The 25,494-nt window shown below is 40.7% G+C and overlaps 4 protein-coding genes across 6 annotated transcripts; 2 read left to right on the top strand and 2 right to left on the bottom strand.

Annotated features, from left to right (window-relative positions):
• Positions 1–1,314: 1,314 nt before the first annotated feature.
• Positions 1,315–17,354, top strand: ciz1a (cdkn1a interacting zinc finger protein 1a). Of its 2 annotated transcripts, none has more exons than XM_057819706.1 (15): positions 1,315–1,477; positions 1,849–2,066; positions 10,070–10,200; positions 10,272–10,507; positions 10,832–10,937; positions 12,126–12,213; positions 12,503–12,537; positions 12,609–12,796; positions 12,884–13,014; positions 13,090–13,180; positions 13,426–13,539; positions 14,037–14,159; positions 14,223–14,301; positions 14,515–14,636; positions 16,494–17,354. In XM_057819706.1, exons 2-15 carry the CDS (start codon positions 1,885–1,887, stop codon positions 16,725–16,727), a joined length of 1,860 nt encoding a protein of 619 aa, XP_057675689.1. In that variant the 5' UTR covers positions 1,315–1,477; positions 1,849–1,884; the 3' UTR covers positions 16,728–17,354. The 2 variants fall into 2 exon arrangements, with proteins under 2 accessions (XP_057675689.1, XP_057675691.1); XM_057819708.1 differs by having other exon boundaries at positions 1,337–1,477; positions 1,852–2,066.
• On the bottom strand, positions 16,107–18,175 carry bbln (bublin coiled coil protein). Its single transcript, XM_057819712.1, has 2 exons — positions 17,862–18,175; positions 16,107–17,756 (listed from the first exon to the last, which is right to left on the bottom strand). Exons 1-2 carry the CDS (start codon positions 17,938–17,940, stop codon positions 17,530–17,532), a joined length of 306 nt encoding a protein of 101 aa, XP_057675695.1. The 5' UTR covers positions 17,941–18,175; the 3' UTR covers positions 16,107–17,529.
• surf2 (surfeit 2) lies at positions 17,907–21,967 on the top strand. 2 transcript variants are annotated; one of them, XM_057819710.1, is made up of 7 exons: positions 17,907–17,954; positions 18,657–18,733; positions 18,866–19,017; positions 19,106–19,209; positions 19,298–19,486; positions 19,556–19,674; positions 21,858–21,967. In XM_057819710.1, the coding sequence occupies exons 2-7, from the start codon at positions 18,659–18,661 to the stop codon at positions 21,945–21,947; spliced, it is 729 nt and encodes a 242-aa protein (XP_057675693.1). In that variant the 5' UTR covers positions 17,907–17,954; positions 18,657–18,658; the 3' UTR covers positions 21,948–21,967. The 2 variants fall into 2 exon arrangements, with proteins under 2 accessions (XP_057675693.1, XP_057675692.1); XM_057819709.1 differs by lacking the exon at positions 17,907–17,954 and having other exon boundaries at positions 18,540–18,733.
• Positions 21,968–24,060: 2,093 nt separating this feature from the next.
• LOC130905919 (histone H2A) lies at positions 24,061–24,708 on the bottom strand. The gene has a single exon (XM_057819711.1). The coding sequence runs from the start codon at positions 24,463–24,465 to the stop codon at positions 24,079–24,081; it is 387 nt and encodes a 128-aa protein (XP_057675694.1). The 5' UTR covers positions 24,466–24,708; the 3' UTR covers positions 24,061–24,078.
• Positions 24,709–25,494: the final 786 nt, after the last annotated feature.

The raw sequence follows: 25,494 nt of genomic DNA, 5'->3' as shown, positions 1-25,494 counted from the left end.
CGTGCTGCTTCTGTCTGACAATGAATGACCTGGAAAAAAAATTAATTGGTATCTGACTGCCACTGTTGTTACCTTTTATATTGTAAAGAAACAACTTTAGTAAGTCATTCGGGAAGTGTAAATAAATTAGTAAAATTAAAATTTGTTAATAATGAAAAAAATTAAAGTGTTCGTTGGCTGTCACTGAGTAGCATTTGCAATCGCTACACAAAAATAGCAATATTAATTACCTCCAAGAACGGTCAGAGAAATAAGACAACCAGAGGATAAATTATATAAAAACGACAGGGCATATGGTTAATTAATCACTTTAAAATATTTGATGCATTTAACACACATGCCCCGCTCAAACAGATTAAAATGACAGCACAGGGTCATGTCCACTTGTTACTTGTGTTTTTTGGTGTTTTGTCACCCTCTGCTGGCGCTTGGATGCGACTGATTGTATGGGTTTCAGCACTATGACCATTGTGTAATTATTGACATCAACATTGGCGTGGCTACTAGTTTGTTTTTTGATTGAAAATTTTACAAATTTTATTAAAACGAAAACATTATGAGGGGTTTTAATATAAAATTTCTATAACTTTTACTGACATTTATCTTTTAAGAACTACACGTCTTTCTATCCATGGATCGTTTTAACAGAATGTTAATAATGTTAATGCCATCTTGTTGATTTATCGTTATAATAAACAAATACAGTACTTATGTACAGTATGTTGAATGTATATATCCGTCTTGTGTCTTCTTTCCATTCCAACAATAATTTACAGAAAATTATGGCATATTTTATACATGGTTTGAATTGCGATTAATTAGGATTAATTAATTTTTAAGCTGTATTTAATTCGATTAAAAATGTTAATCGTTTGACAGCCATAGTTATAAGTACAGTACATACATTTTTGGTACCTTCTATCTAGAACGTCTGGAAGCTGTCGTTTGCCAATTGAATTGGCTTTTTATTTTTATTCATTAATTGATTTTTTGTGTGTGTTTGTTTTAATTGCTTCGTACGAATATTAATGTGACGTGAAACACGTTGAATTACCTTGTGTTGAATTGTACTACACAAATAAATTTGCCTTGCCTTTCTGTACAGATCTGTCCATGGTGCTGAACTGTATTTACAAGTGGCATGGGCATGATATTTTGCGTATTGTCATTTTAAGATGAATTAATTAATTTAAGAATATTAAAGCTTGAGGGATAACAAAATTTTATTGTTCATTTGAGGCGGTAAACTAGCAACGTGAAATCTTTTATCAAGTGAAGTCTTATGATAAACTAGTCATAAAATGTAGACAACACTGTTTTGGAGGCGACCGCTAGAGAGCACAAAAGTGCAAAAACGCAGAAGACTGTTGTAGTCCAGAATGTAGCAGCTGCGTTCAAAAGGACTTAGTAAATGTCAATTATGCTGCTGTTGTCTTTTAAAGGATAAAATAAACAACAATCTTCTCGATTTTGGGAGGTAAGCAGCGACGGCGTATCCATGGAGTTTTGACATGAAGCATTGGAACTGTGCGCGTAGTCCATTTTCATTTGGCTAGGCTAAAGGACTGGCTGCGGCTACTGAGTCCGATGTTTAGCTTTGTTTAATTGTAATATGGCGACGTTATTCTAATTTATCCTGTGCCTAGTTAGAGTGACAATACGGCTCTTCGTTTTGCTGTGAGTCGCTTGGTTTCGTTGCCGAGACAGCAACGGAACTGAAAGCCAACTTACTTTGGAATTAGCTCGCGTGCTAACATTAGCTAGTTGTCATCGCGACCTATGAAAGCGACCTGTTGTTGTGACCCCGAGGCGACTGTCATTGAAAGTTTGCTTATTGTTCCCTTTTAGAAGCTCTGGCAATTTTTAGGGCAACAAGAGCTCGATATGTTCAACCCTCGCACCCAACACCACCAACAGCAGCAGCAGCAGCAGTACCACCAGCACCTGCGGCAGATACAACATCTTTTCCACCAACCGCCTCCACCGCCTCCTCCTCGGCCGCCTTCTGCACCGCCACAGCCCACTCCAGCTCACCATGTCGGCCATCATCATCACCAGGCAACACGGTAAGACTTTTAACGAGACCCTGGGGCTTTGCTACACGCCTTCGGGAAAACTAGGTGTCTGGGCTTTCATGCATATAAGATTTTATTTGTTGTATTCAAGGTATTTCATTTAAGACACACCAGAGTTGCTTCAAAATTCAGCTGGTTTTACCAGGGCCGTTCCCGACCAATTTGGCAACATATTTGCTAGTCACCCCCCCAACACCCCCCCCCCCCAAACAATAGCTATTTTCACTACAAATATTTTTAAAAATCACACTGTAATTCTTTCTCCAATGGCAGTTTTTGTGTGGGAAGGTACTGGACTTGGCGTTCTTGGACTTTGTGCTGATGTGGATAAGGTGACTGTAAAATATGGCCCGGGATGTAAAGAGGTGGAAGGAAAATATTTCAGAAGAGCATCTACAAAGAGAAGAAAGTGGGATGTTACATTATATTAGTCAAATAGCTGTTGATTGGGAAACAAGCATGACATAACAATAATAGCACCTAAACATCCGCAAGGACAGCTCACATCCTGGTTCTCAGCTGTTTGAACTGCTTACATTATATTAGTCAAATAGCTGTTGATTGGGAAACAAGCATGACATAACAATAATAGCACCTAAACATCCCCAAGGACAGCTCACATCCTGGTTCTCAGCTGTTTGAACTGCTCCCCTCTGGGAGACGCTATAGGTGTTTAAAAGAAAGAACAAACAGCCTGAGGACAGCCATATGTAACACCACGTCACCCAATGTCCAATATTCATTTACATGCAATAGGCAAGGCAAATTTATTTATATAGCACAGTTCAACACAAGGCAATTCAAAGTGCTTTACATCACATGAAGACCATAAAAAATCACATTATAATCAATACAACGTAAAAACCAAGACAATCAAAATCGGAAATAAAATTATACATAAAAATCGCATTTAATCACAAATAGAATAAAAATAAATAAATAAAACAAAAACTACTACTACTAATAATAATTGAAATCAGCAATGGAGATAAGCACAAGAGGAATAGAAAACAAGTACCGTAATTTCCCGAATATAAGGCGCACCCGTGTATAATACGCACCCCAAATTTACTTGTAAAATCTTGGGAAAATTATTGTACCCGTTTATAACGCGCACCCTAATTTTAGCACCAATAAATAGAAGAATACAAGAAAACAGAGCTCGTGTACAGATACAGAGATGTCATTTTACTGACTGGTGAAACACAGCACAAGCATAGCACATTGGTAGTTCAAAACATTACCGTAAACTGACTATATTTACGGTAATAATATGATTTGACAATTTCTCCAACTTACCAGAATCTAGGAGAAAACAAAACAGATGTGACTTTTCTTTTAAAGGCTGGTGTATAACTTGCTCGTTTCCTCATGATGAATAAATGTTTATTCCATGGATTGATACGGTAAAATTAAAGTCAGAACGTAAGTCGGAAATCCGTGAGAGCTCATCACTGTCAACACGACAGTAACCAAAGGAACTATTGTAATTTGGGTTTGAGTTTCACGAGGGACCGATATAGTTGACGGACACAGGAAGTGTGTGTCCTTACATTATTTATGGTCCGAATTGCGGAGCTGCAATAAACGTCGACTCAAATGAGTTCAAGAAACTAAATTCTGTGCTTTATGAAGAGTGAAAAAAGCAGAATTTAACACAGACGAAATCATTCGGCCGATTAAAGTGAAGTATTACCGAAACAAAATGGTGACGTCACGTACCGTAATGGTCGGCAACGGGTCGCCGCATACGTTTCTTCAACACAATGTGGCCGTGTCAATGAAAAAAAATCTGTTTATATATACATGTAATACATACTGGACTGTCTCAGGAAATTAGAATACACAATATTCTAATTTTTTGAGACAGTCCCGTGTATATATACAGGACTGTCTCAGGAAATTAGAATACACAATATCCTAATTTCCTGAGACAGTCAGGAAATTAGAATATTGTGTATTCTAATTTCCTGACCTTTCCTTTTTTGGCCCAAAAATGATCACCTCTGTCTTCTCCACATTTAACCGGAGAAAATTCTGGCATATCCATTCATTGATTTGATGAATGCATTTACTCAGGGAGACTAAGGGACTATAATCATGTGGGGACACAGAAATGTACAGTTGTGTGTCATCTGCATAGGCGTGATAGGAGTTGTCATACTGTTCCATTATCTGAGCTAAGGGAAGCATATAGATGTTAAATAAGAGTAGTCCAAGAATTGACCCTTGAGGGACTCCACACGTGAATTTGGTTCGTTCTGACTGATGGTTTCCGATTTAAACAAAGAAATCCCTATCATGTAAATAGGATGTGAACCACTGAAGAATAGTGTCAGTAAGCCCTACCCACTGTTCCAATCTGTTGAGTAGTATGTCGTGATCAACCGTGTCGAATGCGGCGCTGAGATCCAATAGTAACAGAACAGATGATTTGCCTGCATCAGTATTCCGACGAATATCATTTAGGACTTTGATAAGCACGGTCTCGGTGCTGTGTTGTGGCCTAAATCCAGACTGAAATGAGTTACAAAGATTGTTTTGCATCATAAAAGTCTGGATCTGTTCGAACACAACCCTTTCGATAATTTTCCCCAGGAATGTCTGATTTGATATTGGCCTGTCAACTAATGGTTGAGGCATCCAGATTAGGTTTTTTAGGAGAGGTTTTATTACTGCAGTTTTTAAAGTCTGTGGAAACTCTCCTGTTTGGAGAGAAGTATTTATAATCTGAAGTATGTATGGAGCTTTGCAATGAAAAAGAGTTTTGAAAAAGTTTGAAGGAAGGATGTCAAGGCAGCATGTTGTGGGCTTTAATTTTGACACAATTTCTGTTAAAGTGGCATAGTCCAAGAGGCTAAACTGTCTAAGATTGACGTGGGGACATTTTGGGAGGCATTTAGTGTAACAATTTTTAATCTGGAGTTGCACACAGTCTGTCTAATCTTTAGTACTTTGTTTGTAAAGACTGCCGCGAAATCATTACAGGACACCTCAGATGCCAATTCCTGAGGTATCAAGGCTTGTGGGTTAGTCAGTTTGTCAGCAACAGAAAATAGTGTGCGACTATTGTTGGTGGTTCTACTAATGATCTCTGATGATCACAATAGACTATGTGCAATACTTACTAAGTGCAATATTCAATGCCTCACTGTCAACTTCTGCAACTTAACTTCTATTCACACCAGGGGTCGCGTTAACCGAATATTTTCCGTCGTTGACCGGTTTTTTAAAACGGTGACGGAAAAAACTGAAGTCCATCTGTCATTTTGACAGGTTGCAATTCACACCCCAGACCACAGGGTGGCAAGCATATTAATTAGCTATTGTCTCTCTTGATGCATGACGTCGTTGGCCTTACTCGGAAAAATGTCAAGGCAACTGAGTGTTTACCTGGCACGGCCAGACTGTTCTCCCTGTATTTTTGAAACACTGACAGAAAAGTCTGGGACACAGCCTCTCGAGTAGGTACAAAATCAATCGACAAATCAAATTTGTTTATTTGCGTGACGTGTTCTTCACGAGCAACGTCACTCTTGCGCGCCGAAAGTCGTCTCTATAACAACACGGATGGCGAACGGGAGAGCCGAGAATATGTTCCAATCCGCGGTAAATTCAGTTTTAAATGAGCTAAAACACATCGACACGAGTCATTGACAACAGTCTGTCTCGCGCTAGCCATGTTGAATAAACTCTGTTCTCCTCGTATGTTTACTTCCGCGCGCAAGTCCCTCGTCCTGCCCTCGTCGCTTTGCTAATGGCACGTCTGCCCGTCGCTGATTGGTGCACTCCGCTGTCTGTTTGCCTCTTGTTAAGCTTGTTCGGACAGAATATTAATTAAAAATGAATGAAAACTAAATACTATTGAATATGTCATTATTATCATTTTAAAAATGTAAGTGACGGGTAAAAATAGATTATGACCGGATTTTTATGACACTGTCAGTCAAAATGACAGACAACGAAAAAGTCTAGCGCAACCTCTGATTCACACATATACTATGTGCAGTACTTATTGACGTGCAATATTCAATGCCTTCACTGTCAACTGCTGCTACTTCCCCTCAATTATTTGCACTGCCTGCCATAGGACTACCTCATACATATTTTATATTTATTTAGATTTTATACTTTTATTCCTGCAAGCCACTTTCAAGATTTCTTACTTGTCCTGCACTATAAAGGGAGATGCTCCACAATTTTTATTGTACAACCGTATGATGACAATAAAGGGCTATTATGTTCTATTCTATTCTAACTTGAGCAGCCTACTGTATCTGGCTCAATCAGGTATTCGGATCCCGGGCACTAATTTTGATGAGCGAGGTTGAAAAAGAAAATAAATTCATGAAGCACTGCAACTACAAAGCACCATCCATTAATAATGAATTCAATAATATATGCTAATAATAAAAAAAATAATTGACTTTTTTTTTTTTTTTACATGAACGGTTTTTCCATTTTAATGGATTAATAACACATTTAATAACAAATGTTTGCATTTAAATCCATGGCACTTTTAGTACTCCATACCGCAGAACGTCTGGCGGAATCCCCTGCCAGAAAGAGTTTCAACACCCACCTCCGGCAGAACTTCTCCCTTGTCCCGGGGGAGGTGGGGGACATTGAGTCCGAGTGGGCCATGTTCCGCACCTCCATTGTTGAGGCGGCCGATCAGAGCTGTGGCCGTAAGGTGGTTGGTGCCTGTCGTGGCGGCAATCCCCGAACCCGCTGGTGGACACCAGTGGTAAGGGATGCCGTCAAGATGAAGAAGGAGGTCTATCGGGCCTTTTTGGCCTGTGGGACTCCGGAGGCAGCTGACAGGTACCGGCTGGCCAAGCGGACTGCGGCTTCGGCGGTCGCTGAGGCAAAAACTCGGACATGGGAGGAGTTCGGCGAGGCCATGGAAAACGACTTCCGGACGGCTTCGAGGAAATTCTGGTCCACCATCCGGCGTCTGAGGAGAGGAAAGCAGTGCACCATTAACACTGTGTATTGTGAAGATGCTGTACTGCTGACCTCGACTCGGGACGTCGTGAGTCGGTGGGGAGAATACTTCGAAGCCCTCCTCAATTCCACCGACACGCCTTCCTTTGAGGAAGCAGGGTCTGGGGACTCTGAGGTGGGCTCTTCGATCTCTGGGGTTGAAGTCACTGAGGCGGTTGGTGAGCTCCTCGGTGACAAGGCCCCGGGGGTAGATGAGATCCGCCCGGAGTTCTTAAAGGCTCTGGATGTGTTAGGGCTGTCATGGCTGACACGCCTCTACAACATCGCGTGGACATCGGGGACAGTGCCTCTGGATTGGCAGACCGGGGTGGTGGTCCCTCTTTTCAAAAAGGGGGACCGGAGGGTGTGTTCCAATTATAGAGGGATCACACTCCTCAGCCTCCCCGGTAAAGTCTATTCAGGGGTGCTGGAGAGGAGGGTCCGTCGGGAAGTCGAATCTCGGATTCAGGAGGAGCAGTGTGGTTTTCGTCCCGGCCGTGGAACAGTGGACCCGCTCTACACCGTCGGCAGGGTCCTTGAGGGTGCATGGGAGTTCGCCCAACCAGTCTACATGTGTTTTGTGGATTTGGAGAAGGCGTTCGACCGTGTGCCTAGGGGAGTCCTGTGGAGGGTGCTCCGGGAGTACGGGGTACCGAGCCCCTTGGTAAGGGCTGTTCGGTCCCTGTACGACCGGTGTCAGAGTCTGGTCCGCATTGCCGGCAGTAAGTCGAATTCGTTCCCAGTGAGGATTGGACTCCGCCAAGGCTGCCCTTTGTCACCGATTCTGTTCATAATTTTTATGGACAGAATTTCTAGGCGCAGCCGAAGCGTTGAGGGTGTCCGGTTTGGTGGCCTCAGCATTTCATCTCTGCTTTTTGCAGATGATGTGGTGCTGTTGGCTTCATCAAGCCGTGACCTCCAACTCTCATTGGGGCGGTTCGCAGCCGAGTGTGAAGCGGCTGGGATGAAGATCAGCACCTCCAAATCCGAGACCATGGTCCTCAGCCGGAAAAGGGTGGCATGCCCTCTCCGGGTCGGGGAGGAGATCCTGCCCCAAGTGGAGGATTTCAAGTATCTTGGGGTCTTGTTCACGAGTGAGGGTAGGAGGGAGCGGGAGATTGACAGGCGGATCGGTGCAGCGTCTGCAGTGATGCGGACTCTGCACCGGTCCGTTGTGGTGAAGAAGGAGCTGAGCCAAAAGGCGAAGCTCTCGATTTACCGGTCGATCTACGTTCCTACCCTCACCTATGGTCATGAGCTGTGGGTCGTGACCGAAAGAACAAGATCCCGGATACAAGCGGCCGAAATGGGTTTCCTCCGCAGGGTGTCCGGGCTCTCCCTTAGAGATAGAGTGAGAAGCTCGGTCATCCGGGAGGGGCTTGGTGTCGAGCCGCTACTCCTCCGCGTTGAGAGGAGCCAGTTGAGGTGGCTCGGGCATCTGGTTCGAATGCCTCCTGGACGCCTCCCTGGAGAGGTGTTCCGGGCATGTCCCACCGGCGGGAGGCACCGGGGTCGACCCAGGACACGCTGGAGAGACTATGTCGCTCGGCTGGCCTGGGAACGCCTTGGAATCCCGCCGGAGGAGCTGGCTGAAGTGGCTGGGGAGAGGGAAGTCTGGGCTTCCCTGCTAAAGCTGCTGCCCCCGCGACCCGACCCCGAAATAAGCAGAAGATAATGGATGGATGGATGGATGGATACCGCAGAACTGTGAAATTATTAATTGCATATTTAATGGTGTGTTTATTTAATAAACCTTGGCACATTTAGGTAAGGCACATTTATTCAAATAGTACAGTTTAACACAAGGTAAAAGTGCTTCACATCACATGAAAATCAGTAAGACACAATTTTACTACCCCATACACTTTGTCCAACTTTCTCTAAAATGGGAGGGGGAGTAAATTAAACTGACACTAATCCACAGCTGGCTGAACACTGAAAATATTTCTAAAACAACAGGCCTGGCTAATGATACAGTATAATTTAGCTTTAGCAGTAAGTCATCTAAACTCTTTGAAAAAGTTTTTTTCATCACAACAACAAATGGGTGAGAATACAGACCGTGGTGAAATTACCGCATCACAGGAAACAGTGAAACAGGCAGAAGGCGCATTAGAAAAATTATTTCATTATTATTTAAAGACTTATTACTATATGTATTATTCTTTTGTTTTATTGTCTTGTATAATTTTTTGAATAATGCTATTCTCAAATATTATTTGAACGTTTTTCTTGACGCCCTGTTGGACGCTGCAACGCTCCTAGCATTTGCCTAGCTCGCCTTATGGACCGCACGGGCCTGGGTTTTACATTGGCCAAACCGTAACTTTTGTGAAATTACCACTTACAACTAATGTAGTACCGGTATTGATACCGACACGGCACTAAAATGATCACCGGTGTCGGAAAGTAATAAGAAATATCGTGCCCATGCTGTGCAATACTGTATGTACTTTTTAAGTTCTCGTTTCCAACAGCTGGTCACCCTAACCAAAATGGTTAGCAGCTGCGCATACCACATTAAAGAAAGAAGCACTTGTCACCTTCTCAAGATGATGCTAGATGTCCAATTGTGTGCGTCCAATAGTCCTTCTGCTGTGATTTTAAATGGGCCAAACCCCATTTTTATTTCCTGGTATTCATAACTTTGTTGAAATTGGCCATAACATAAACTTAAAACAGTACGGAAATTTTCAACTCCATATTCGGAAAAAATACTAAAAAACCATTACCAAAATTCGTTCATTCACTGTCAACCCTCCCACTACGAATGGATTGGACATCCAGTTTCATCAGTGGCAGCCAATCAATTAATGTTAAGAAAGTCTTATAGCTGTAGTTTTGCAAAAATATTTTTTTTCATAAGGCCAGTGAATTTTTCACTTCTTGCCTTTCTTCGCTCAATATTACAATTTCTCCTAATGTTGCCTTAATTACATTTTTGGTAGTTTGAATCTGTTTCTACTCAGAAAATTTCATGCCAATTCTGCTGTTGTCATTTTCGCCAGAGCCATCACAGTACCTCCACATACGGCGACGCCTCCTCCCAGAATGGTCAACCTGTGCCAAGCAACTCAAAGTACCGTTATTAGCCCCAATCCCATGCTGCAGGGAGCCTTAATGATGCAGCAGATGCAGGGTGAACCTCGAAGATAAACTAACTCACCTACAGTTAATGGTGTATTTATCATATCTCATGTTGTCTTGTAGGTAACATGCGGGGTTTTGGGATTGCTGGACAGCAGTTTTGTCAGTTTTTCACATCAGCAAACAGGTCTCTCCTGGGGCCGGTTCCCATGGGCATTGCAATGAAGTCTCCCCTTGTGGGTTTCCCCGCTGCCGCTCGGCCCTTCCAACCTTCCCATCGCTGCTACTACAATAATGCTGTCCTCACCACAACCGCTACCAGCATAGCCAGCACCTCTTCTGTTACCGACACCAGCACGGTAATCGCAGGAGCTTTATAAACAAGAAAATGCGATTTCTGGAGAAATTCCGTGGAGTGATCACTTCCTGTTAATTATGGGGAATTTTCAGGTTACTTGACTTACTTCCTTGTTAAATTTTCTGTAGAATTGTATTTTTTTTGTTTGCCAAAACTGTCTGGCAACTTTTGTCCGTCTTGATTTTGTGAATGTTTTAATGTGTGAATTATGTGAATTTGACAAAACCTGTAGGGCAAGTAGCATTTTGAAAAATTGAAATGTTTTTGCCTTATGAAATGAATGGGCTCTTTGACGAACTCTGAATCCACATGTCTCTCTGTGTAGGATGCCGTCACTCCCCAGCCGGAGAAGAAGTGTGACAGCAAGCAGATGGTTGATGGGTGCACAGATGACATCGCAGCAGATAACAAGGCCAAGGAAACTGAAACAGGTAGATGTTTAACTCTAGAAAATAACTACCGTATTTTTCGCAATATAAGTCGCAGTTTTTTTTCATAGTTTTGCTGGGGGTGCGACTTATACCCAGGAGCGGCTTCTGTGTGAAATTATTAACACACGATATCATTTCCCTTTTTTTTTTGGTGTTTTGGAATGACACTGATAGTTTGGTAAACTTGTTAGCATGTTCTTTATGCTATAGTTATCTGAATAACTCTTAATAGCTATTGCTACGTTTGCGTTCTGCCTTTGGCACTGTGTGTTCAATTATATCATTGACTTTTTTATATTGAAATGCATGCTTTTAGTTTGTGGCGCTTTGACCCACGTGGGGGCACACTCGCACTTGTTTACAAGAAGAAGAGCGCTCACACGCCAGAAGAAAATGGACACCTACGCAGCGTCTCTGAGCGAGTGGGCAAGAGAGAGAGAGCGAGAGAGAGACACGGCTGTGAACCTACGTTCATTGTTTATGCTTGTAAAATATCTCTACAGAGGCAACGCCTGTGTGGATCATCTTTTCTGTTGTTGTTGTGTGTTTTCCACCCGCGATCGGACACTTAGAGCCAGTTGTGTGGTTGTTTGAACGATGTGCTAATGCTAGCGAACGCATGCTAACCGTTTGTGTCATTGCTGTAATAGCACCTAATTATCATTTATTTAAGTTGATGCAAACCTGTTTGGTATCGTGGACGAAATTGATTCAGCAAATTACACGGACGTCCAGCATCGTCATTTGGAAGTTTAGCTCGCTGTATAGCCAGGACCGAGTGGTAGCGTCCTGGTGAGGACAGTATGTTCGCATTTCGTTGTTCATGCATCATGTAAAATCATACTGTACACTTATTCAGCATGTTGTTCTCTATTGTATTTTTATATTAAATTGCCTTTCAAGATGACATCGGTTCTATGTGTTGGATTTTATCAAGTAAATTTCCCCCAAAACTCCGGTGCGACTTATGTTTTTTTTTCTCTTCGTTGGGCATTTTATGGCTGGTGCGACTTATACTCAGGTGCGACTTGTAGTCCGAAAAATACGGTAATTTTTAGGGGGGGGGGGGGCATATCCTTGTTGACCATGCTAGGTTGATGCACAAAGAGAAGAATGGGAATAAACGTGAAATGAATACCTGTTTTTGACAACAAATTTGGTGTTTATGTGTTTGGTTGTAACCTACAGATGGTGTTGTGAAATGGGTGGATGAATCCCCACGTAGTTTTGAGGAACAGAATGAAGAACCTGCCCTCAAAAGAAAGAAGATGGAAGGGTGGGGTAAAAATATTCATTTAACTGTAAATTTCTGGTCCAGGGTCTGCACTGGAATATTTTGACAGTAACTCCTGTGACTGTCTTGTGCTAAAGCACACACTAGCTAAAGGCAAGACTTTCTAAAGACCTATGGAGACATTTGGAGAGTAAAAATAGTTTCATACTCTAAAACAAAAAAATATTTTATCCAATTTTTTTAGACATCTAATGTATTTTGCCACCCTAGTTGTAGAAATGTAATACAGTTGTCTTCTTTTTATGTTATCTGTTTGTTTGTGCTCAATCAGTTCTGAAGACCCTCAACAGGATCCTCTTCTTAATGGTAAATTAAGAATTTGTTGAAATGTCACATCTATTGGTGGATCGAGTTCCAGTATTGCATCTGTTTTCCAGACTGCGTCATTCTCGAGGAAGACGGTGGTACGCCGGGTTCAAGGGCTGCTGACAGAGTCGAGGACAGCCATGCTACCGTGATGGGTGAGACTGATCCCTCACACAAACAGGATGTAGAGGGGAGTGCTGCAGAAGGTGCCAACAAGTTCTACTGCTACCTCTGCACCATCACCTGTCACAGTCAGGAAGTACGGCAAATACCAGATAATCATCAGCCAAATATAAACTTTTACTAAATTATCTGTGCATATGTGCATATTTTTCTTCCCTTGAAGAACTTTCGCAGTCATATGAATAGCGTTTCCCACCAGCAGAGGATGATGGAGATTCAGCACATGAGCAATGCCTGCTTGGTCACACTTCTGCCACGACTGCACGAGACTCTCCAGGGGGCCAGTAAAGATGGGTATGTTTTATTATAACCTCGTTTGTGTCTTGAGTCTGCTGTAATATTATTACGGTCTTTGTTATTTTACAAAAGCGAGAAAAAAGACACGCAGCGTTGGTGTGCTACCTGTTGCGCTCACTACTCCATCAGCATATTGGATCATCGGCGTACAGAGGAGCACAGAGTAAGCTGACTATTGGTTTTACATTATTTATTAGTAGTCCCGGATACTGATGATGTCATTCTAGTGCCGTATCTATACCGATACCAGTGTTCGTATCGGTTCAACACTAATTAACATACTGCTGGTTGTTTTATAACAGTGCACAACCTAATATTTTCTATAGGAATTTTACAAGTGATTGACCAAATTCCTTTAAACATATAAAGAAAAAAGCTACAAAATATCCAATGTCCTTCTGTCTTCAGCTTGCAAGTCAAGCTGCCGTGTTGTCCTGCAGCGTCTGCAAGAAGCACTTCAGGAGTTCAAAGCTATTTGTGGCACACTTACAGACACAGGAGCATCAGCAGAGAATAGAGAAGGTATCTTCACGCATAATGTAAACAAGGGCCAAGCTAGTTTTGCAAACCTCCACACATACATTATAATATTCATATTTTTTCCGTCCACTTTTTCAGCACGCTGCACAGCCCACACGGTTAACTAAACGTTACAAAAATTCTGATTGTGCCCAAAATAAGTTTTTTTTAATTTTATTTATTTTTAAAAACTGCATTTGCAATGGTCAAAACCTAAATTTTAAATGCTAATTGTCCTACAGTTATGGTCTGATTCGCCTAGTTCACGAAAAAAAAATTCAAAATCAAGTTATCAGCCAGTTTTTCAGCAGAAGCGTTGGTTCCTCCCCATACATTTCCAACAAATGTTCATTCGCTTCCACACTCCCAGTTCAAATGGATTTGATGTCTACTAGTGATAAACTAATTTATATCTTCAAATATATTTTGGTAATAGTCATTTAATTTAGTTTACTACTAGTAAGCATCCCATATATTTGAACCGTCTTGCTTGTCGCCAGGAAATAGAGAGCTGGGGCCTTTCATTGAAACTACCAGGCAGAGTTGACGGCGTTGAGATTGAGGAAGAGAAGGAAGATGACAGGCTCGACCCGAATGAAGAAGATCTTGATCCTGAGAACCAGGTACTTTTTATTAATCGCTTTTTAATCACCAATCAAATCTTCTAACCATTGATTTCCTGATAGGATGGATGGAGCTTAGGTAAAGAAGTGACTCTGAAGGACATGGCAAGAGATGAGCAGCACGACCCCGGCACAATCTACGGTGAGCCTAATTTGACTCACTGCCATGTATAATGAATATTATGAATTTTAGATGTTGCTGTCATGATCAGAAAAGTGTGATGTTTTAATTTATTTATACATTTTTTTGTATTTTGACCAACATATCACAAGCATGTAACCAAAATATTTTGGGATTTTTTTTTTATTGTGAAAAAAATGCACAATGTCTCCTTAAAAGCCATTTTTTCCACAGGGTCCAGTTTCTTCATGCCGGTGGCCGGTTTCATCTGCCGACTCTGCAACAAGTTCTACCACTTTGACTCGTCAGCCTTACACACACACTGCAAGTCCCTCAAGCACTTTGAAAATCTCAAAGTAAGCTACGAGAACATTTTGTTGCACGAGGAATGGGAGTAGGACTACAACCTTTAAACAGGCTTAACCCCTAGAAGCATGAGTGACTGGACTTGACAGAGTGGGTCAAAAATGACCTGCATGCATTTTCTATTGAATTCAGTGGGAAACAAATTGTTATCAACTGTGGCTTTCAGGAATAACTGACCTGAATAAGGGCCAAACAGACTTCATAAAAAGTGTATTTTTACAGTATTATTATTATTATTATTTAACTTTGTTTAATGATCCCTTGCAGTACAGGCAAATGTGGTAGCACAATTTGCGCTTTTTTCTTTTTTTACATATCAAAACAACCAAACTGAGAAAAAGTAAATGAATAAATAAAACCCTCATATGTAGTTTTCCTGGCATAGTTCAAAAATCCACTCAGAGATGACAATATGTGCTTCTAAAATACGACAAAAAAGGATTCCAAGCGTTCTCAAAGGACCCAACTGATTCACATAACGTCAATCTAATTTTCTCCAATTCGAGAAAATACTGCATCTCTTTGATCCAATAGGTTTGCGTAGGTGGGACTGAAGACTTCCATCTCAAAAGAATTGGTCTCCTAGCCAACAAGGTTAAGAATGCTTTGAGGGTCCCCTTTCTGAGGAGGTAGAAAACATGCAGCTGGAGCCACACTAAACAGAGCAGTTAAGGCATTTGGAACAATATCTGTGATCTTTGATAAAACGGCAAAAATTTCGGACCAATGTTAAGTTAGTTAAGTGCATGATCAGAACATGTGAGCATAATCGGCCGGAGCCTGCTTACATCGATCAAGCAAGTGGAGGAAACTGTATCAAATAATTTAGCCAGCCTAGCTTTGATATAATGAGCTCTGTGTAGAATCCTACTCTGAGTAAAATAGCACAAATTGAAGATATGTGTGTGTTTACAGTATTTTGATGTTTTTTTTTGGTCCTTTTTATCATGTGTGTCCGAAGTCTTTCCCATGAGCCATTTGTGGCCCAGAATCCATATTTTTGTGGCTCAATCCCCAAAAATAAAAACTTGTGAAAACCACGCAAACCGCTCCCAAAAAACTTGAATTAAAAAATATGCCAAAAAAGTCAGAGATCAGCAAAAAAATCAAAAAAGAAAGTAAAACTCATAAACCACAAAAATATTAAAAGCTACGAAAAATGGAAAAGCCCAAAAACTCAAAAACTGCGGGGAAAATGTGAAAGCGGTGAGAAACCAAAAAAACCCCTTCCACCAAAACAAAAAAAAAAATTCAAAATCTGTGAAAACGGCAACAACAACAACAACAAAATATTACTGTATACGATGCAAAAAACTGAAGAACCGCAGGGAAAAAATACGGACACTGTGCTGCAAATGGCTCGCGAGACGGACTTAAGACACACCTGATGTAAAGATGAGATCAAGGCCTACAAAAAAATTAAAGACACTTCTGATATTATCTGTGTGGTCCCCAGACACATTATTTATTTTTGAGAGCCACAGTTGATAAAAATCAGTTTCACATTGGATTCCATAGAGAAGGCATGAAAAGGCATTTTTGACCCATTTCCGACAATTTGTAGATTTAGTATTACTACCCGAATTTCTTAAAATGTATAACTGACAAGTTAAGAAATATAAATGGAATGATAACAAAAACGTGATTTTGAGGAATTCATGGAATACGAAATCACAATTTTTTATTACAAAGATATTTCAAGAAAACGTTACTGGGTCATTATCAACCCACTTATTTCTTGAAGGGTTAATTCAGTGAAGGTAGAAAGAAAATGGGACATAATATAAGTATTTTGTCTTCTCATTTTAAAAAAGGTTTTAACATAGTTTTCTGCTTTCTGTACTCAGAGACATAAAGAATCAGTCAGCGAACAACGCAACAACACTGACATCGACGGCAGCTCTTTAACAGGAGCCATCACAGACTCTCTGGAAAGAGATTTCCTCTCCAGCACCACAGAATCAACGTCAAAGCTCAGCGGTACACAAGGGACTAAAAACCAACTACCTTTTGATATTGCACATCTGCCAGTCTGTACTGACAACACGAATGAAGAAGAGACCATGAAAAATCGACCCTAGCCAAAACCAGGCACGTTTTGTAGGGTCATAAAAAGACAAAGGACAGATGACATAAACCCCCTCCCAAATATCTCATTGTCAGCAGCAATAGACGTCCAATCCATTCGAACTGGGAGGGTTGGCAGCGAATGAATGAACATTCCACCCTCCCTGTTCAAATGGATTGGATGTCTACTAGTGATAAATTCATTAGTGAGAGGGTGCATCTTGTCCAGGACATTTTTTTTTTTTTTTACTTGAATGCCAGTGACAGAAATCAATGTCCAATCCATTATTCAAAAACACTGAGATGCTGTTCACAAGACCGCTCATATTTTATAGTTTATGTCAGACCATTTGTTTGTGCCATTTTAATGGGTGATGTGTCTGTATTTGATCGATAAAAATGCTTAACAGTTCTTTTTAAAGCCAGAAAGAGTTTATTTTTCCACAAATGCATCACTTCCTTGTTATCACTTCCTTGTTATGAACGGTTCCAGAAATATTCCATCCTCATTTGTAGTTATTTAGGGCCACATTGTATTGCTCATGTCTCAAATGCTGGAAGTTTTTTTTTTTCTCTCTCCTCTCTTTCAGATTCTTTTAATTTATATTAAAATGTCCTAACAATTCCCCAGTCATGTGAACTCCTTCTTTACTTTCCAGGTATCATTAAAAGAAAATAATATTTTGATATATACATACATGACAGTTAATGCAGGGAAAACATCTGTTCTATGTTAGCAGTAGGAATCACGAATCACACAGTTGACATACTGTAGATTAGGGAGTTTACAGAGCAAATTCAATTCAGTTCATATTTTTAGTTGCAAGCCTCTCTTTGGTCTTCATGGTGGTCTTCAACGCCCGGTGAAGCGGAAGGATCGTCTTCTGGCTGCTGCTCGTCCAGCTGGGCTCTGAACTCCAGCCGGGCCTGCCGATTGGACTCCAAGAGTTCGTGCATTTTACTGTTGAGGGCGTCGTTTCTCTCCTCCAGGCCGTCTAGGTATGAGTTGATTTGGTCCAGCATAGAGTTGATTGTTGAAAACTCTGTGGGATGAATTGGAACGTCAGACTGCAGTACCTAATGAAACACCCTCTACCCATGAATGTAGCAATCACGTGACAAAACATAAGTATGTAAAGTGTTTTTACCCTCGTCGCTAAATTCGTCACCTTCTTCGATGAAACCATCATCAGTGGAGATGTCAGGATCTCCATTTGGTCCAGACATTGCAGATTATTAATGTAATATTACAGATAAGGTTGGATAAAACACCGTGATTTTAAGTGCGTTGTACAAAGTAGGTACCGTACGACCATTCGCTAACTTGTACACGGGCGTATATTTGAAATCAACAAAACTACAAGTGACTTTTATCTACGCGTAGCAGAAAATCTGACTTGAAATACAGAACTGCACTGTTTATGTAACGAGAGGGTTTATGTGAAGCTCAACTCCCAAAGATTGTGCGGGAAGAAGAGCACTCACACCCCACATAAAACTAATGAATGTATTTTTATTTTTTATTTTTGTGGTCCAAATTTGTATTGTTTGTGTGGCTATTGTGTTATCATATTGGAAATGCATTATCTCAAACAAGTTGATACGGTAATTTTTGTATGGAAATGAGAACAAAGTGGAATATCGCTCACTGTCACTCTTTAGTAAAATCGGTCACCTGACTGAAATGGCGGAAATGGTTTGACAATAATTTATTTCTTTAACATAGCGCATTAATAAAGAATCGTTTCCTCATTTTAAATTGTGTTAAACGGATACAATATTGATTGAGTACAACAACAAAAAAAAATCCAATCATTTCAATATGTTGTGATCTCAATGTCGCTCTTTGATGACGTAAGATCATGTAATGTAGCCCAGCACGTGTAGAGAGCGCTTTCCTGCGATCATCCTCTCCGAAATCAAAATATCTTTCAATTCAATAGTCATGGATGACTTACCCGCGGACGTGAAGGCTTTCCTACTCGGCCAACCTTTTTTCCAACTGACTGACAGCAAAAAGGTGAGGAAACACGTAACGGAAACAAATCGTGTGATGCTAGCGATCAGCTGCCGCGTTGCTAGTGTAGTCGCATGCAACCCATTTGGATCGTATTGTGATTATTGACTGTATGAAATTAAAATGACCGGCCAGATAAAGTGCACATTGAACGGCCACGAGTTTCCGTGCTCCCTCGAGACGCTGCAGAACTTCACCAAAGGGAAAAAGTATGAGAAGCTGTGCTGCCAAGCAGAGTTCAACTACACCCAGTATGAACCACATATTGTGCCGAGCTCAAAACAACCGTGAGAACTCACTCACGCACTTACAATCAAATACTTATCAAATTTATTACCATGGAAATGACAGAATTGCTCATGTTTTCTCTTGCAGCAAACAGCTCTTCTGTAAACTGACCCTCAGACACCTCAACAAACAGCCTCACCATGTATTAAAACATGTCAATGGGAAACGCTTCAAGAAGGCCCTCGCTAAATGTGATTTGCTCCCATCTATTCCTGTATTTTGTTTTTATTAAAATTCGATTTATTTTCAGCCACTGACTTGATATTTTTGCTGCCCCAGATGACGAATGCGTGAAGCAGGGCATTGAATTCATCCCAATCCGACTACAGAATAAAAGGCCGAAGGACACGAGCACAGAAGTCCAAAAGGGAAGGAAGTCCAAACAGGGCAATGGCACATGGGAGCCGTCCTCCAGCGACGACGAAGGCCGCAGCGACTCGGAGGACAGCATGAGCGACCTCTACCCCCGTCAGCCCCCGTACACCACGACTATTTAATTTATATATTTTCATTTATTAATACTGTTTTCTGTCACAGCATCTATGTTCACCTTTAAAAACCCGGACATGGACGTGTGTCAGGATGAGGATGACTTCCAAACAGATGAGGACAATGAGATGGAAGTGGACATGCAAGCAGTGCAGAAACGTAAAAAGGTCTGCATTTTTCTAAGTATTGCACCTATACCATTTTTTGGGGGATACTGATTTTGACTTGCCTGGCTCTGCCAGACTTTTCTCCCAGTATTTTTCAAACACTGAGAGAAATAGTCTGGGAACCATCCCATTAACAGCCTTTTCGAGCAGGTACAAAATCAATCGACAAATCAGATTCGTTTATTTGCGTGACGTGTTTTTAACGAGCAACGTCACTCTTGCGCGTCGGAAGTCGTCTCCACAACAAAGCTGAACAGGAGAGCCGAGAATATGTTCCAATCCAAGGTAAAATCAGTTTTAAATTACCAAAAACACATCGACACGAGTCATTGACAAGTCTGTCCCGCGCTAGCCATGTTGAATAAACTCCGCTCTCCTCGTACGTTTACTTCCGCGCGCAAGTCCCTGGTCCTGCCCTCGTCGCTTTAATAACGTGACATCTGCCCTGCCCGTCGCTGATTGGTCCACTCCGCTGTCTGTTTGCTGTGGCTTGCTCCGCCCTGGAAATTGTATCCTCGGGAATGGTGGCCAGACTCAATAGCTGGAACAGCGGTGAGTCTGGTGTACCAGGCTAGATTTTGACACCCGGTTGTGTGATGTTGATACTGTACTGACATACTTATACCCTCTTTTTAGAAAAAAATACTGCATAGTCACTTGACTGTAAAATCATTGCTAGCTTTGCATGGTAAGACACTGCTTAACTCATTGTCTGCCATTGACGGCACTAGATGTCCAATCCAATTGGACTTCCAATGGATTTGATGTCCACTAGTGGTAAACTACTTGGTGTGAAGCTGTATCTTTGCAAGAGGAAGAATACATTTAAATTTTTAACTCACTGGTTGCCATTGAGATCACTAGACATCCAATGAACGTTCATTCGCTGCCACCTTCCCACTTCAAATGGACTGGACGTTTACTAGTGATAAATTAATTGGCGGGTGAGTGCATCTTAGCCAGAAGAAGAACATATGCGCGTCACTGACAACCATCTTGGGTGGGGTGATCAGCAGTTTGTAACTAGATCTCGAAAAGTATATTGTGAAGCATTGACACGTTATTTTTAACCTTGTCACATTATTTACTCACCGATACCAATGACTCAGCCTGTCACTATATGCAATAATTCAAACTATCGCACGGTAAATAAAAATGAGGGCGGTAATTTTCCCGGCTGCGATTTATCGCCGCGCGCGTTCGCTGCATGCACTCGGCACACGTGCATGTTGATTGCATATGAGACTCCAATAGCTTTCACAGATGTTTATTGGCCATGGACACGCTGCAGGATTAAAGTTCAGACATACAAAATAAGGAAACACTTCTATATTAAACATTGTAAAACGTTAGCATTGCTAAATTGAGGCAAATGGAAAAAAGGCAATGTACTAACCACTTTACCTGCTATAAAACATTGGCAGTCTTCTCCATAACGCAGAATTGTGGTGACACTTCAAACATGAAAACTTGCTGGATTAAAGAATTTACAACCGATGCGAACAAAAGGGGAAAAAATCTGTTACTGATACCACATGCATGACGAAAGCGAAGTGCACTTTGTTTTTGTTTTTTACTAAGTGTAAAGCTTACGGTTAGTGGCTTAGCAAACGTACTTCCGGTGGACATATCAAAATCAAAGCATGTCATGTTCAGATTTCTGGAGGCAATTGCATATGCACTTCAGATTCTACACTAAGAATACATTTAAAATGACACCCATTATGAAAAATCTGATTGTCAATGATAATATGATGTAATGAATGATCATTTGGATTCAAGTTTGTTGCATGCACACTTTTCAGGACAAGATGACAGTCATTTTGGATCAAATTAACACTTTTAATGGGTTTTAATAGGTACACAACTAAAATGACACTGGGTTTCTTACCTATTTCATATTCTTCACCTTACTAGCTTTAAAATGACTCATTATGTATTGTGTGTTTTAATATTTATAAATGTTCATATAGTTTGTGTTTTATTTAAGAATAACAATTTATTGCTTTTCAATCAATTATTATTGTATTGATACCCAAAAACTGTTGTTTTTCCCCAATATAAAAAAATTGCAAAAAATCTCAAATACATATATATTGGTGATATTTAAAGTAACTTAAAAAGGTTCATCAAAGTCTACTTAAACATTATGCTTCAATTTTAACATTTTTTTTGTCTTCTAGGTCCAGGGTGGTGGCGGCTCTCAGAAGAAATTCAAAAACAACAGGAAAGGTCGTAAAAAGAAACCTGTGAAAGTGTGGAATGGAAAGTGAATTATAAAAGCAGATTGTTATTCCATGTGTTTTTATTGGTTCCAAAACAAACAAAAACAGTGCTACTACATGTTAAAAAATTGTTCTCCCTCTGGCCGGGATGCACCCTACGACCAATTAGTTTATCACTAATAGACGTCCTATCCATTTGAAGTGGGAGGGTGGCAGAGAATGAATGTACGCTCTTTTGCTGCCACCCTCCCACTTCAAATGGATTGGATGTCTATCGCCATCAATGGCAGCTAATCCATTAACATTGCAGTTTTTGTCTCATTATTCTTATTCATCATAAAGTACAGTACTAGTTATACATGGTGTTATGTTTTTATCACTATTCTGAGCAAGCAGTGATAGATTTTGAGCACAGAAAAATATTTCGAGCGAGCATTAAAGATGGGAGCAAGCAATCATAGATTTTGAGCACAGAAAATATTGAGCAAAAAAAATCACTGTGCGCCATAACTGCATGCAAGTTTTACCAGCTCAATTCTGATTTTTAGAAAATCTACCCATTGATTCCTCAAAATATTTTTTGTGCTCAAAATCTATCATTGCTTACTAAAAATTGTGGCACAAATATGCCATAGTCATCCAGGATTGCCAGATTGGAAGGACAGTACTAGCCCAATCACACCTTAAAACTCCCCTATTTCAATTTTAAAAAATACAATATCCTGCTGAAGGTAATGTTTCCCTTTCCAACTCAGTATTTTCATATTAAAAATAAATTTTTAAAAAGCCTGGAAGACATTTTAGTGGCATCTTGTTTCACTGATAAGCGTGATGGGAGATTTACTGTAGTTCTTTGAAAATGTTCTAATTTGTTACTATTTAATAGTGTATATTAATACAGGTAAAAAATATTTTTAATAGGAATCACTGTCGAAGTACCTTTTTAGACAAATTTTTCAAGAGCCGATTCATAGCAATTTCTGAGAAAAATCTAGAAATTTGTGTCAAAAGCAGGCAAATCTACTTGTCACGAGGTGATTCAACAAAAATCTGGATATGCAACAGAAAATAGTGAATCTAGCGTATTTTTATTTTTTGAATTATTTTGTTGGATTTGGTTTAGCGAAGACATACAGTTCACATCTCACACGTGGCGAGACGCTAACATGCCAGTTCAGTAGCAACGTAACCGAACTTTCAACATGTACGCATACAATTCAAATCGGGTAATTATGGTGTTCTGCTAAAATGTCCCACACAGTCGAAACAACTACAAGAGGCGGATTGTTTTGTTTAGATGCATACAGGCAGAACATACTAAAATGTCTTTAAAAAAAACAAAAAAACAAAAACGTAGTAATATGAATTAAGGTTGGTTTAAATACGCAACGTGACTAATGTGGTCAAGACTGCTTTAAAGCTACCACAAGGAAACACTGCTTAAAAGTATGAGCGCCTAAAAGTATGAGCGAGAATCGCTTGCTAAAAAGTATTGAGGCAATGAAACTGTGTTCTGCCAAAATATCCTACATCGGCGAAACGTCTACATTAGTCGAATTTGACACCTAAAGTACTACCGTGCGCGCTAAACTTGTTTTGTTTAGATGCATACAGGAATAAGGTACTAAAAAAACTGCCTGCAGAAAATACTTAATTGTAGTTATATCAAATAAGGACGGTTTAAACACGCTACGTGACTAATGTGGTCAACTGCTTCAAAGCTAACAAAAAAACACAATGGTTAAAAGTATGAGAGGGTAATACATGCAAAAAGTATCTTTGAGGCTGTGAAAAGGTTCTAAATAATGAAATAAAAACAAAAATAGTAATCGCCGCCTCTAACAGATGCGCGCATGCGTGTGAATGCATGCGCAAGCGCCCTGAGCATTGTGTAGACGTTTCGCAGCGTAGTAAGGAATGGCCGAACAACGGTAATTTAAAAAAATGACGTCTCACCGCGTGGTTCCCTTCTGCGCGAACCATCAAATTTCGTCAAAGGCCTAAAAATTTAACTCGCCAAATGTATGTCAGTTCTTGAAAATAGAATACTCACCGGTCTAATTTTGCAAAATTATGTACATCATATGTGTGACAATAAAGGATTAAAGCTCTTATAAAGGAATATGGGTGGCTCTTAAAAGAGCCGTTTTGGGGACGTGGTCGTTTGGGTGTCGGTCATTTACTTGGCCTTTGCAGCCTTTTCCGTCTTCTTTGGCAGAAGCACGGCCTGGATGTTGGGCAGCACGCCGCCCTGAGCGATGGTCACTCCACCCAAGAGTTTGTTGAGCTCTTCGTCGTTGCGGACGGCCAGCTGCAAATGACGTGGGATGATCCTTGTCTTCTTGTTGTCGCGTGCGGCGTTGCCGGCCAACTCTAAGATCTCAGCGGTCAAGTATTCGAGCACCGCCGCCAAGTAGACGGGAGCCCCGGCACCGACGCGCTGGGCATAGTTGCCTTTGCGGAGGAGTCTGTGGACACGACCGACAGGGAACTGCAGTCCGGCACGGGATGAACGAGTCTTGGCCTTTGCTCGGGCCTTGCCGCCGGTTTTGCCTCTTCCGCTCATCTTGAAGATTTCTTTCCGAAGTAAAACTTGGGACAAAATGTGCCTCTCGCCGGTTAAAGTTCTGCTTTAATAGCTGCAAAATACGCGGGATGTTGGGAGTCTAACCAACCAGAAGAGAAGCCTTCATTGGGGAGAGGGGGGTTGCATTTTCGCGGACAATTTGAAAAAAAAATTCCCCAATTGGCATCGAGCCTTGTGGCGGGACGGGTCTAGTCTAGGCGGGGCTAAACCGTCCACCAATGAGGGTGCACTGATCTCGCCCACCAATCAGGACGTCTCCGTCTCGTGCTTAGATATCTCATTATAGCGAGCTAGATGTGTAAAATGGGAGTCGGTGAGTTCAGCGAATGGCGGCCATTTTAAAATCTGGAGTTTTCCGAAAGGTTTGTCAAAATGGTTACAGTATTTTCTCAGTTGTACTCTTAAATCGGCTAAATCCTTACTGATTTTCTAACAATTTGGTTTATAACAAACAGTAATAACATAGCTATGATCCAGGCTGGATTTTGAAAATATATTTATTTAGAATCCTTTCATGCTCAAATATATATATATTTTACCCTTTCAGGCCATTTGGTTAACTCATAGGCTGCCGTTGACGGCAAAGGGTTTCATTTGGGGCTGAAACCAGAGTGGTTTTTTTTCTTCATCCATTTCAATTTGGATAGTTAAGCTTTTTTCAACATTTTGCTAATTATTAATGTATTTAGTATTTTGTTAAAAATATAGGCTATATATAAATATATTACCAATGCAGTAATTATTAAATATTAAAGATAATAAAGTTGCTAATGTTTTTTTGTGACCAAAACGGGTAAAAGGGCTTAAGTATCACCTTTAGACTATCTGTCCACTGTTGCAATCAAGTCCCTGAAAGGCTTAAGTATACTGCATATCTGACGTTTACAAAAAAAAAAAAAAAAACCCAAGTCGGTTAAAAACTCATGAGCAATTTTTAGAGGCATTCCAATGCGTTTATTGAACTAACACGGAAACAAAACCGCCAACAATAGGGTCACGTTTTGCTCA

This window comes from Corythoichthys intestinalis, chromosome 17 (assembly GCF_030265065.1).
Source record: "Corythoichthys intestinalis isolate RoL2023-P3 chromosome 17, ASM3026506v1, whole genome shotgun sequence".
Classification (NCBI taxonomy): domain Eukaryota; kingdom Metazoa; phylum Chordata; class Actinopteri; order Syngnathiformes; family Syngnathidae; genus Corythoichthys; species Corythoichthys intestinalis.
The sequence above is the reverse complement of the archived record's forward strand: the minus strand, read 5'-3'. Positions and strand labels throughout refer to the sequence as shown.

Bases quoted from the DNA above. Each gene is read 5' to 3' on its own strand.
- LOC130905919 (XM_057819711.1), bottom strand. From the start codon at position 24,465: ATGAGCGGAAGAGGCAAAACCGGCGGCAAGGCCCGAGCAAAGGCCAAG.
- ciz1a (XM_057819706.1), top strand. From the start codon at position 1,885: ATGTTCAACCCTCGCACCCAACACCACCAACAGCAGCAGCAGCAGCAG. The intron at 12,797-12,883 runs GTACGGCAAATA...CTTCCCTTGAAG, and splicing joins TCACCTGTCACAGTCAGGAA to AACTTTCGCAGTCATATGAA. The intron at 13,015-13,089 runs GTATGTTTTATT...ATTTTACAAAAG, and splicing joins CAGGGGGCCAGTAAAGATGG to CGAGAAAAAAGACACGCAGC.
- bbln (XM_057819712.1), bottom strand. From the start codon at position 17,940: ATGTCTGGACCAAATGGAGATCCTGACATCTCCACTGATGATGGTTTC. The intron at 17,757-17,861 runs GTAAAAACACTT...TTCATCCCACAG, and splicing joins TGACGAATTTAGCGACGAGG to AGTTTTCAACAATCAACTCT.
- surf2 (XM_057819710.1), top strand. From the start codon at position 18,659: ATGGATGACTTACCCGCGGACGTGAAGGCTTTCCTACTCGGCCAACCT. The intron at 19,210-19,297 runs GTGATTTGCTCC...TTGCTGCCCCAG, and splicing joins CAAGAAGGCCCTCGCTAAAT to ATGACGAATGCGTGAAGCAG. The intron at 19,675-21,857 runs GTCTGCATTTTT...TTTGTCTTCTAG, and splicing joins CAGTGCAGAAACGTAAAAAG to GTCCAGGGTGGTGGCGGCTC.